General features: G+C 37.3%; 1 protein-coding gene across 1 annotated transcript; it reads left to right on the plus strand.

The window, feature by feature from the left end:
• Window positions 1-5,452: 5,452 nt before the first annotated feature.
• On the plus strand, window positions 5,453-6,667 carry LOC306774919 (prostaglandin D2 receptor 2; the record flags this gene model as incomplete). The annotated part of the gene is made up of 1 exon (XM_079265110.1): window positions 5,453-6,667. The coding sequence occupies one exon, from the start codon at window positions 5,453-5,455 to the stop codon at window positions 6,665-6,667; it is 1,215 nt and encodes a 404-aa protein (XP_079121236.1).
• Between the last annotated feature and the right edge of the window lie 6,366 nt (window positions 6,668-13,033).

The raw sequence follows: 13,033 nt of genomic DNA on the forward strand, positions 1-13,033 counted from the left end.
GGGGCTATGCCTTACTCATTTTGCCAGGTCGTTGCCATGGGGACGGCCATTTACAGGTTGGCCCTTGTATTGTAGCCATTTGGCTGTGGTGCGGATCTGGGCCAACCCTGAGTTATGGCCGTCCCAGTGGTGATGCGCTTCATGGTTATGGGTGAGCTATGTTTGCTTTATGGCACCGTGTCACTTAGAAATAATTTGATATCAGCACAAGGTTATCAGCAAAGAAAACACCAGAGGACATTAGTGGAGGAAGGGAGGAAAAGGAATACAAAAAATTAAAAGAAAAAACAAAAAAAGAACAAGATCAGAAAAATGATGTGATTCAACAAATATTTGATGCTGAGTTAGCATTGATCAGGGGGCACCACAGTGGTGAAATCTGCCAAATTTTAGCAGTAGTGGGTACTAGAATTACACACACTATGTATAACTTTTCAAACAAGCAAACACATTTTTTTTGTACTTGATTTTACTTTACTCATAAGTTTTCACATGGAAAACCTTTGCAGAAAAAGCTGATAAATCCAAACGTCCAAACCCGTCTTGTCTTGATTACAGCAGAAAAGACATTTGATGGTAGGTAATAATAAACTTGCAGTCAACTGAGATGAAGCAACAGATGATGAAGAAAGATCAAGTCTGTCCAGGAAAAACAAATGAAATGATTTTCTCTGAACTTCACTTTATCACCTGAATGGTTTGATTTTTATTGTTTCTGGTTTCAGACATCCCCATACATACTCAGCATGCCTTCTGGTTGCAACACCTTCAGCTTGTTGTCATGAAAACATACATGATGAAATCACTGAGCTCTAAGATGTCTACACTAGCAGATGGCAAAAGATTTTCTTCTTTGAATGAAGACAAGTGTTAAACTAAAAAGTCCATAATGAGAGAACATATTTTCGGTCTGTATCAAGTTGTTACAGTTTAACAACACATTGTTAATAGTTTTTAGTTTCAGGAGAGCATGTTCGCACATGTCTCGCCTTGGTATTACACTCTGTTATGTAGGACAGATGTGGACATGTCTCAGTTATCCTATTTCAGTTTCTGATAAGTTTCTTCCTGACTTTTATTTCCTTGTATCAGATTTTACATATAATTGCCCTCATTTAAATTCCAGTAAAAATTTTCATGCCATTTGCTTATTTGCTCTGATTGTCCTCAGAAAAAAAAAAGATCAGCTTTTGGGAGGAGCAAAGACACAATGGAGGCGTGTCAGTGTGTGATTTGGTGGGAGTCTCCAGGACTGGAAATTTGTACGAAGTGACAGAACTGGAGGGTTGAGAGTGTGTGACATTCTGACAAAGAAAAAAAACCCTCTGGGAACGCTGTTTTCACCTTTTTTCTGCCCTCTGTGAGCGTAACCAAGTGTCCGGTAAGTGTTATTCATCCCATAAAACAAGCTTAGTTTCTAGCAAAATGATGTTGTCCTGTTAAAGTCTAACAGGTTTAACAAGCCAGATTAGTTTAACAGTTAGGACTAAGCTATATTCATTACTACAGTGTAATTTGTTTTATAATTTAGATGTGCTCCCTGCCTTTATGTACAAGTTATAACATTTTATCTGTATCATTTAGCATAAAATACAAAAATAACTGCATTCTGAATGGTCAAACAGTTTTTATAGTTCTTATAGGTGAGCGTTTAAATCATGTTGCTCACATACGGGGAAATGTCATCCAGTTATTTTTGTGAAAGGATGCATGTGGCGACTTGATAGACATGCTTGTCATATTCATGTAGAAAGAAATTATTTTTAAAGATGAAACATGAACATGAACAGAAATCTTATTGTATTTGTCCGGTCATATTCACCTGTAATAAATCCTACCTCTTAATTACCTTGGATTTGATTCATAAATCTGTGTTGACTTTGTTTTATGGCCACTGTGCAGGCTGTATTCTGTGATTGGCTGTGTGGTACCTCCGAGATCATGACATTGACAAATATGCAGTAAGCTGTTAGCACCTAAACTGTAAAAAGCTGAAGGAGCAGTATCAATGTAAGCTAGTGGCTTTGGCAGCCAACTGGAAAACAACACACTCTTTGTTCATTAAAAGACAGAGACTTAGTTTTCACCAAACCACACAGTTCTTATCATCAGACTCTCCACAGTTGGCCCTGCAGTTTGCTGAGTCCTTATGAACATCCCTGCATGCTCTTCTCATACTGTTGGTATTCATTCTCTTGGTTTATAAACTTAAAAGGAAAAAGTGGACGTGTCTCCAAGCAGTCCAACAGTTAGCACTGCCTCACACACGACATATCTCATCTGGTGTTCATGTGCAGACATGGTGCAGAACTGACATCATCAAAGTAGTGCAAGAGGATCTGACTAACTACGTTTCCATGACTGTTTGTAAGCTTGTAAGATTTTAATTTAAAGAAGTAAGAACAAGTAACATATTTTTAAGAGATCAGATTATATATAATAACAGTCTACTGAGGGAGTTCTTCACCTCATTTTGTGTGTTTTTCTGTAGATTTTTACATTTACATTTATAAATGTTACACACTTTTCATTGTATTGGATAAAACATGCAAAAAAGATGTTTCTTCCTAGGTCATAAACAAGGCTGATTTTCTTCCTCCCAGGCTACAGAAAAGTAGGATATGTAATCAAGCCTTTCATTGAATCCAGACAGACCCTGCAAACTTCTGTTTTGGTCTTGGGGATGAGTTTCTAAGCTTAGGAACACAATACGTATTGCAACAACCATGCAGCCTGACAAAGGCTCCTCATCACTTTTTATATTTTCACCACAAGCCAGATACTGAAAGTCAGTGTTAATGGGCCTTAAGTTAGCTAGTAGCATAGGTAAAGCTGCAGCAGGTCAGTCAACTAAATGTTGACTGACCTGACATCTTTCAAATGTTTTTTCCTGCATCCCGATTAAGAACAATAAAAATAAAAACATTTAAAATGTCATGAAGCAGTAAGATCTAAAAAGGCTCGATAAAGTTGTCAGTTACTTATATCCCCACTTTTGGTTTAGTTTGGACTTAATTTCATCACAATGACTACATCGTACTTACATCCATCACACTTTCCCTCATTCAGTTTTAAAAAAATATGAGATTTTCTCAGTTTAATTTCATTGTCAGGTTTTCCAAACTAAGCAGACATTTAACATTTTAACATTAGCTCTTATCCTGAAGCTGCTCCTATGTATTTACATGAATTTATTTATACCCTAATTCATTTTAAAGTACTCATGCTTTTTAAAACTCTGTGGATCTCTCTCTCTCCCCCTCTCTGTCTCTCGTGTACACACACACACACACACACACACACACACACACACACACACACACACACACACACACGCACGCACGCACGCACACACACGCACACACACACACACATATCTATCTATCTATCTATCTATCTATCTATATATATATATATATATATATATATATATATATATATATATATATATATATATATATATATATATATATATGTGTATATATATAGTATTTTTAATTATATTACAGTAATTAAGTGTTTTCAGTAAATCAAAAGTAAAAACATTACAGCATATTTCTCCAACAGCTGGTATGCAGGAACACAACAGAAACAAGCTGTGGCATGCTCATATTAACAACACCATTTTGCTGGGTTGTGGTTTTTTTTGCTTGTTTTTTTCCTTTAAATTAAAAACCTCATCGTAGCCCAACTCCTGACTTTTATAATCAGTGTTTATAGTTTTGTAATGCATTGCACATTGACCCAAAGGTGTGTAAGAAAAATTTCATGAAAACTCACACCAACAAATGTAACCCAAGCACAGCTGTTGCAGCTGCTGTAAGCCCAACAATCTGTCACAGAGGATTTGCAATCCACTGTCCTGGCAGCAAGTTTGACATTTTATTCACGCTTTAAACAACAAAAAGGCAACATTGTGACAAGTCATTACTATGAACCATTCAAAAAGGTGCATCTATCTTTCACAAAATCACTCGGTCCCCACATCCCTGACCCAATAAATATGATGCAGTTCATCATTTTATCATTTATTGCTGACAAATCAGATAAAAATCAAAATACATACTTCTTGATATTTACAAAGATTATGACTACTGCACTTATATTTGACCACAAGAGCCCCTTTTTTAAAATTCTACTGGGAAAAAAAATATAGGCTCCTCATTTTAACATAACTAATAAGGTTGTTTATATTATATTTGATATATACAGTTTCTGACACATTTTGCTTCTCTTTATGGTAAAATCATGACTGAAAACCTTGTTGTCCTCAAAGTGACTCTCATGATCGGTCCCCTGGTGGATGAAATAATAGTCAATAATCCACTACAATAATTGGACATATTACATTATAATATCTGATAATTCTGCAAAACTATTTTTGAAATTTTTATGTGATGTTAAAGGGCTAAATAAAGATTTTTCTCCCAATGTCTTTTTTTTTGGGGGGGTGGGGGGGGGGGGGGGGGGGGCAGTATGGGTTTGTCAGCATGAATAATATTGGAAAAACTGCATCTTAATCAACATCCTTACAGCCAGTAAACACTGTTTGCGGAGCAGTTTCTTACAAACTCTCACTACAACTTATACTACAAAGTATAAATGAGATAATCACAGATTTTCTATCACTTCCCAGTCCTCCAATGGTTAAGGTAGGTTATAACACCCACGTTCCTGGTGTGTCTAACAGAAAACCCAAATGTGGATATAATGGATGAACCTGAGCCTGGCACAGATTCACACACATGCCTCATTGCATAAAATCAGTAACCTATCGTGTGTAGATTCAGAGTAAATACAAGGCTTAAAGCAAGCTGATGCAAAGAAAAAAAGGCAAAAGCTACAAGAAACCAGTAGCTGTTGGTAAGTACAACATAAAAAAAAACCCTTGTTTGGAAGTGAAGTAAGACATGGAGATGAGTATCAACGTTTAAAAAGAAACATAAAATCACAGAACTGATAAGTTTTAGAATGCACAAGGCAATAAAACAGAGAGGGAGAGCTGCTTACATAAATCCCAGTGCTGCTTCCTTCAGAGCTTTCTGTCAGAGATGTTTTTCGAACAAATATTTTAGGACAAGATTACAGCTCTGAATTATTGACTCTTAAAGCTTGTATCTGGACTATCTTTCTAGTCTAGCATTGTGGTATTTAGAAAGGAGGAGGAGCGACAGCAAGGAGGGACGTAGAACGAGTCCAGGCATCGATCCTGACAAGAATGCACAAACACTGAAATGTACACAAAGTAAAGTAAAACATGTTGGTTCTGTCAGTCGACCAAGCAGTGCAGAAGTTCAGGTGGGATTTAAAAAATGGCAATAGATTATTTTTTAGTAACGTGCCTTTTCTGAGACTGGTCTGTACCTTTAAGATACATTAACATTAAGGTTTAAAGTAGGTATCAGTAAACTGCTTGTATGCTTTTTCTCCTTTCAGATTACTGATGTCAAACATGGGGTCAAGCTCAAACACTTCAGAGGATCAGTTCTGCCCCCAGCTTCAGATGATGAGGAACCACGGAGTCAATAACAACACAAAGGTCAATTTGGTCGTGGTTTGCATCCATGGACTGGTCTCCTGCTTGGGGATTTTGGAAAATGCTCTGATTATCTGGGTGGTGGGCTTCCGCCTGCGACACCGCACCGTGGCCTCTGTATGGGTGCTCAATCTGGCCATGTCAGACTTTCTGGCCACCCTGACTCTCCCGCTGTTCACCATCTACCTTTATTTTACTCATAGCTGGGAACTTGGTAACCCACTTTGCAAAGCACAGTCATCTGTCTTCTTCCTGAATATGTTCGTGTCGGCCTTCCTGCTGGCAGCCATTTCCCTGGACCGCTTACTTCTGGTGGTAAAACCAGTATGGAGCCAGAATCACCGCTCAGTGGCAGGAGCATGGAAGGCGTGTGCACTGGGCTGGCTGTGGGCAGCATTAAATACAACTCCCTATACCCTGTTTCGCTCAGTGATTGCGAAGAGAGATGGAAGGAAATTGTGCTATCATGATTTTGCCTTGTATTCATCCTCTGCTACACTGGAGCGAGATTGCAATGTGATGCAAGGAGCAACAGCGATCTCCAAGTTGCTACTGGCTTTCCTGATCCCTCTTGTGGTAATTGCAGGGAGCTATGTCCAAATTGGCCTAAGCCTGAGGAACAGGAACAGGAGGAGAAGGCAAAATACCAGGAAACCTTTGAAGCATTGTCCATCTTTTAAACCAGAAGTAAATACTTTGTCCCCCACCACCCCTGATCCATCATATCAAAGGCAACTATCTCAGAGTTTCACTAAGATGGTTTCATCCGTGATTGCAGCATTTGTTCTGTGCTGGGCTCCTTATCACATCTTCTGCACAATTGAACTCTCAGCCCAAAATACGGAAGATACTCTCAAACTGGTGGAGACTTGGCTCCCACTGGCTGCTACACTTGCATTCTTAAATCCATTGCTAAACCCCATCCTGTATGCCTTCAGCTGCCCACACTTCTGCGTGAGGATACAGCAAAGCCTGGGAGCATTGTTTGATGGACTGGTAGAGGAAACAGAAGGATTACTGATGGTCCCAAGGAAGACTCTGAGAGCTCACATTATTCGGAGAAGCAGTCGGGAAGGGAGCCTCGCATCGCCATGTTCGCCAGGAGAGACGTGCCAGTCACCTGACATTTGACATCATGGGGAGGGTGTGTGTGTGCGGCACCTTATACAACACATTGCTAAGGCCATGGGGAGGCATTTCCGACAAATCGCATATATATATATATATATATATATATATATATATATATATATATATACATATATATATATATATATATATATATATATATATATATATATATATATATATATATATATATGGACTGCGAGCTTTCCAGAGTTTACCTCACCTTTCGCCGAAAGGATGCTGGGATAGGCTCCAGCTTCCCCTCGACCCTTACTTGGATTAAGCGGTTATGAAAATGAATGAATGAATGAATATATATTGGCTCATCTTTTCTAATGGTGACATAGAGGCATGGCATCTGTCTTTACAAAAAACAGTTACGATGAAGAAGCTACTGGAAACTGGAAAAGACTTGTTTTGTGCCAAATGAACAGCAAACAAATGCCCAGTGGAGAGCTTCATGTTTTGACCTCACTGATTTCAGCCTAAAGTTAGACACTGGTATGCGTTGTTTCCTAGTCCATTTCCTAAAAAAACGTAAATATTCTTCCTATTCTTACAGGATATTCAATAAATATTTCCTTTTTCTTTAATTTTCACTGGTATTTGTGATGCAAAACATATTTTAGCTGATAAAATATTTTTAATTTAAACTAAATTCACATAACCAGTTTGAACATTTAGAATAACGTTTTATAGTCAACATTTTGACAAGAAGTAATGATCACTTGGATCTTCCTGAAAAATGATAATATTTTAATATATTACTCGGTGTCGCAATGCTGGAAAAGTATGAAACTGTAAGCTGTAGCACAGGTTTATTCCATTTCTACAACCACCCTGTTATACATATTGTACATGTCATTTATGTCCCCATAAGTACAGCCACGAGCAGAACCCACAGAGTTTGTAAATACTAGCCAGTGCTACCTGTTCTCCATTCATATGTGGTAACTAATATTCATGTTTCAAAAGTAAAACTGTTTAACTAAACCAAGACGTCATGGCACTGGTCCCCGATAATTCATTAAATTTTTGCACTGTTTTTGTCTGTTTGAATTGATCATCTGAATATATGATCAAACTTGGTTTTAGATTAGATTCACTGTACAGAGACTTCATGGTCTCTGTAGAGTTCCTTCTGCAGTTTATTTGTGGTCCACCTCATCTAGTAGATATATATATATATATATATATATATATATATATCACCCCTGTCCTCCAGAACCTTCATTGGCTCCTGATCCCAGACCACGTCATATTCCAAATCTTCCTACTCCCCCACAAACCACTCCATTAGCAGTCTTCAACTTGCTTCTCCTCTACCCCCCTCCTGCACCCCATTTTTACTTATGCATCTTGCACAGGCTATTAATGCATTTCTTCAAGACCAAGTGTTGATGGTGATAGTTTCGACGCCACCCTTCCCTGAATCCAGATAAACTTAACATCAGTCAGCTATATTGGTGGTTTTTTTCTTTTTCTTTTTTTTTTCTTTTATGTCTGTTTGTTTTTGGTTGATTTTTTTTTTTTTTTTCGCTATTTAAGTCATTGTTTAAAATTTTTTAAATTTTAAATTTGATGTGTGACATATGGTGAGATTTGTTTTTAAAATGCCATCAGTTTTGTTAAAGAAGAATTTGGTTTTGAATCCTCTTTATTCATCTTTTTTCTATCAAAATGACTGTACATTAATATTAATTTTGATTTATAATTAGTCCATTTATTTTCTTGAAAAGATTTTATTCATAATGACAACTAATTACTTTGTTTACTAACTTTTAAAAATTCAGCACTGGTCTGTATCATCAAACTGTATCACAACCTCTACAACCAGATCTGTGAAGCTGATCTGCTGTGTTCCAGTAATCTGTGTGATTCTTGATGTTTTAGATGTCTTCATGGGAGCAAAAGTTCAGCTAAAGACAGAGTCAAAAAAGAAAAAGCTCTTGACAGTGACGGTGTGTCAAGAGAAGTGTAGCAGTGGCTTTCTGTTTCCAGTGAGGAGGATGAATGGGTTCCCACACTACGACCAGACTTTACTGAGCCGCAGTAAAAAGCTGTGGGAAAAGGTTGGTTTAAAAGGTTGGTATTCAGACCACATCATCGTACCGATTCCTTCTGTTGTCAAAGAGTCAGTTCAGTCTGTGAGGAACTTTTAAAGACATTATTTAGCTGACTGGGTCAGCAGCTGAGAAAGCAAGGCAAGGCAAAATAGATGAAACTAGTAAAGCTTTACCTTTACTTTTAAAATGGGGTCACATTTCCTGCCATCAAAGGACCATTTACAGGCTCTCAAGAAGACAAACGTTGGTGTTCCCAACCCCGACGACGACTGAGTGACTAATTGTCGGCTATACCAAAACAGAAAACCCGCAGCCATCCTGTAAATGTTGGGCTCATAATTTTCATAAATAAAGACAACAAAGTCTTCTTGGTGGATTCGGTTCACCAATGTGACAAAGTATTCGGTTCACCATGGCCAAAATCACTTTCTCTTGTAGACGTGATGCCAAATTCAGATTTTCTGACTCTGATCCAATTTTAGATGATAATAAGGAATATGGAATTATCATTTTACTCATCACAGCCTCTCCTCCTGATAGGACAACAAGCCATAGATAGATAGATAGATAGATAGATAGATAGATAGATAGATAGATAGATAGATAGATAGATAGATAGATAGATAGATAGATAGATAGATAGATAGATGGATGGATAGACAGACAGACAGACAGACAGAAAGACAGACACACTGGACAGGTCATCAGTCCATCAAAGGGCCACACTGAGAGCCAAAATGATAAGATTTGACTTCAAATAAATCAGTACATAAAACATTTACCATGACTGATCTCACAATAAGCTTTTTAGAGTTGTTGGGGATCAAAAAGAACGAGGACATGAGAAGGAAGAAGTGAGAGGAAACAAAGTTACTTATCCTTGTAAAACATTAAAGTCCAATTGGTTGAGAATTGTCACAGTGAGCGCTACAAGAACACATTCTTACCATTCTCTATACAGATGTACAATAACTCCCCACTTTGTGACAGATAACTAACATTCATTTCAAAGCCTCTGTGTAAACTGGCACTGCATTTAGTCACATGTTGTATATATTGTAAATTTCTAAATTTCCATATTCTATATTGCCAATTTTACTTGATAGTTTTATTTATCTTTGTAAAAGTGTACATATTCCAGATTGCTTTATGGATAGTACCTATTCTATTTTATTATTATTATTTACTTTTTTTTCTCTTACCTACTATTGCTGTTTCTATTTCTTCCTCTATTGCTGTTCTGAGCTACTGTGACAACAGAATTTCCCTTGTGGATGAATAAAGTCTGTCTAAGTCTAAGTCTAAGTTATAAACAAATTAAAATTTAAAAGACCAGCATGTGCATGTTTTTAATTGTAAAGGGCCTTTTGTTTTTTCTTTGATATAAAATCAGTGTATGGCTGCACGGTGGTGTAGTGGTTAGCACTGTGGGCTCACAGCAAGAAGGTCACTGGGTCAATCCTTGGCTGGGGGGAGGCTCAAATGGTGGTCTTTCTGTGTGGACTTAGCATGTACTTTCTATGTATGTGTGGGTTCTCTCCAGGTACTTTGGCTTCCTCGCACCATCCAAAGACATGCATGTTAGGTTAATTGGTTACTCTAAATTGCCCCTAGGTGTAAGTGGTTGTTTGTCTATTTTTGTTGGCCCTGCAATAGACTGGCAACCTGTCCAGGGTGTACCATGCCTCTCACCCAAAAGCTGCTATGATAGGCTCCAGCAACCCTTACTCAGATTTTAGGTTCAGAAAATGAGTGAGTGGAATCAGTGTTGGTTCGTGCTGATTTCAGCCACTAGAGAGCAGAAAAGACCTGATTACATAAACTGACGTGAAAAGATATAGGAGGATTACATTTTTCAGGTCACTCCAATCTGAGCTGCTGGACTTTGAAACACCTTTGTGACTGATTGGATTCCATCATATCTAATATTTCTGATATCCATTTTGATTGACCGTCTCATCACAATCATTCCTGTGTGTTATGCAGTCGCAGCGAGACACACTAACACACAGGCTGGGGTATAATGTAATCCACCGCAGTGTGGGATTATCACGAAGAAGTTGTAATTTCAAAATAATATAGAGGCTGAAGAGCCAGCTTATACAGAAAAACCCAGGATTAAGGCTGGGGTCAGGCTGGCCAAGTTATACTTTCACTTTCCACTTCTCTCCTTCTTGTGTGTTTTTTAGTCTGCCATCTGTACGTGTCAGTATGCACATCTACAGACGCTTTGTCAAGGCTGAACAATCCACACAAACTACAACAGACATGCAAGTTGGAAAAGGAAAGACATGTCATCAGCAGGGGAAAAAGGTCAGAAAGTAGAAGAAAAGAAGTGAAAGTGAAAGTCAGCAGGAAAGTCAGGCTGCTAAAATAAAAGAAAAAGTCACCATTTAATCCAGTCTTGCTCAATAGACTGAATTTATTTTCTTTCTGTTGCAACAAGTGAACCGAAACAATGAAAAAAAACAAACCCTGAACTGGTCTGAATGGCCAGAGTTTCATTATGTGTAATTCATAAAATTTCCCCAAAGAGGCATGAATGGAACGATGTGGAGAAAATAAAGAGTGGATTTTAATGACGCTCGACTGAAGACTGCAGGCAGATCAGAAAAACGATAATGAAACAGCAGAAGATGCTTAAATGATATGGGTGGAGAGATTATGTAAAGTGTAGTGAGAAACAGCTGGTGGTGATGAGAGATGAGGAAAAATGAAAGCGCGGAGGGGGGGTTGAGGGAGTATTGCTTTAAAAGGGGTTTAATGCTCTGCGGTACTTATAGCTGGCAGATCTCACAAGAGTATTAAAGCCGAGTTGCATGTCAGAGATTTTCTTTTGATCATCATGTATTTAAGAATACACTCATGCACAAACTCATAGAAAGATGAAGAGCAGACTTTAGTGAAAAACATCTATAATAAAAAGAGATGAAAAGGATTCCTGGAAGGTTTTGTGCACATTATGATCAGAAACAAGAGGCCACATTTTCTGTGACTTCTTTCTGTTTCGGGACCTTCCATTCATTGGTTCATGAAGATTTTACTAAAGTCAGTGATTATTCACAACATTCCAGCCATGAAAATGACTGGAATGTTGTGCTTTTCATGAATGAAAAGCACAACATTCCAGTCACGAGACAACGAAAAGCACATTCTCTTTAATCTGTTTGGTTTTATATTCAAAAGTATATTAATTTCATGTCACACATTGACCCACAAAATGACCTTCGGCAGTTGTTCTTGTCTTTTTCAGCCCAGTTCTGCTTGTTTCCTTTTTTTTCTTTTGAGAGACCATCATGACTCATCATTGTCATTGTTTGTAATCATTTCATTTAAACTTTATTTTAAAAGCCCTTGACTAAGTACTTCCTGTTGACTTGGAGCTACATGAAATAGAACCAGCTGTTCATTTTCTCCTGTCATCCAGTCTTAGTCTGGCAACTAAAGACAATCAGATGGTAAATAACTCATATCCATCAGATGTGATTTAGTTTCCCAGCGCATGACCTCTCTGTTTATTAATCTCTAATGATAAAGTTTGGGATATGAAAGTTGATGGTGTAAGTATTATTCTAACAAACTGAAATGTCTACATATTAGACAAAAACTATATATTATCTAATGGACACATGTACAAATGCCGTGAGACACACAAATGCTTATATTTGATTACATTTGGTTTTTAACATATAGTCTATCAATAATTGGAATAACTGATCTCTAATTAAGATGACACAGTTGGTTTAATAACAAATTTATCTGTATAGATTCCAGAGGTTGTTGTTGTAAATGAAACCTTGTCGCAGTGTAAAACTGCTGTGACATTCAGGTATGTGCATCTGTAAAAAGGTTTTTTTGTTTTCCTCTTCCATTCTATCATATTGTATCGTATCGTATCGTATCGTATCGTATTATATTATATTATATTATATTATATTATATTATATTATATTATATTATATTATATTATATTATATTATATTATATTATATTATATTATATTATATTCAGTGATTTGGGAGATGCTTTTATCCAAACCGACTTATTTGTGAGAAGGGATCAATTGCCTGTTAAACTAACATGGATGTCTTGAATAAATAAGTATACCTTTCCTCCCCATTCGGCGCCCCTGGTGTACATTCTCATTTAATGAGAGACACCAGATATTAATGGATGTCACATGAAATGTCAGTAGATTTATTATGACTCAGAATTACAGTAAAGCAAGATGCTTCCCTTTTCAGAGTCAGAGATTAGTCTTCGGTCAGGTGATGTTCCTCAATTTAGCGAAAAGGATTTTTTT

Source organism: Telmatherina bonti, assembly GCF_933228915.1.
Source record: "Telmatherina bonti genome assembly, chromosome: 3".
NCBI lineage: Eukaryota > Metazoa > Chordata > Actinopteri > Atheriniformes > Telmatherinidae > Telmatherina > Telmatherina bonti.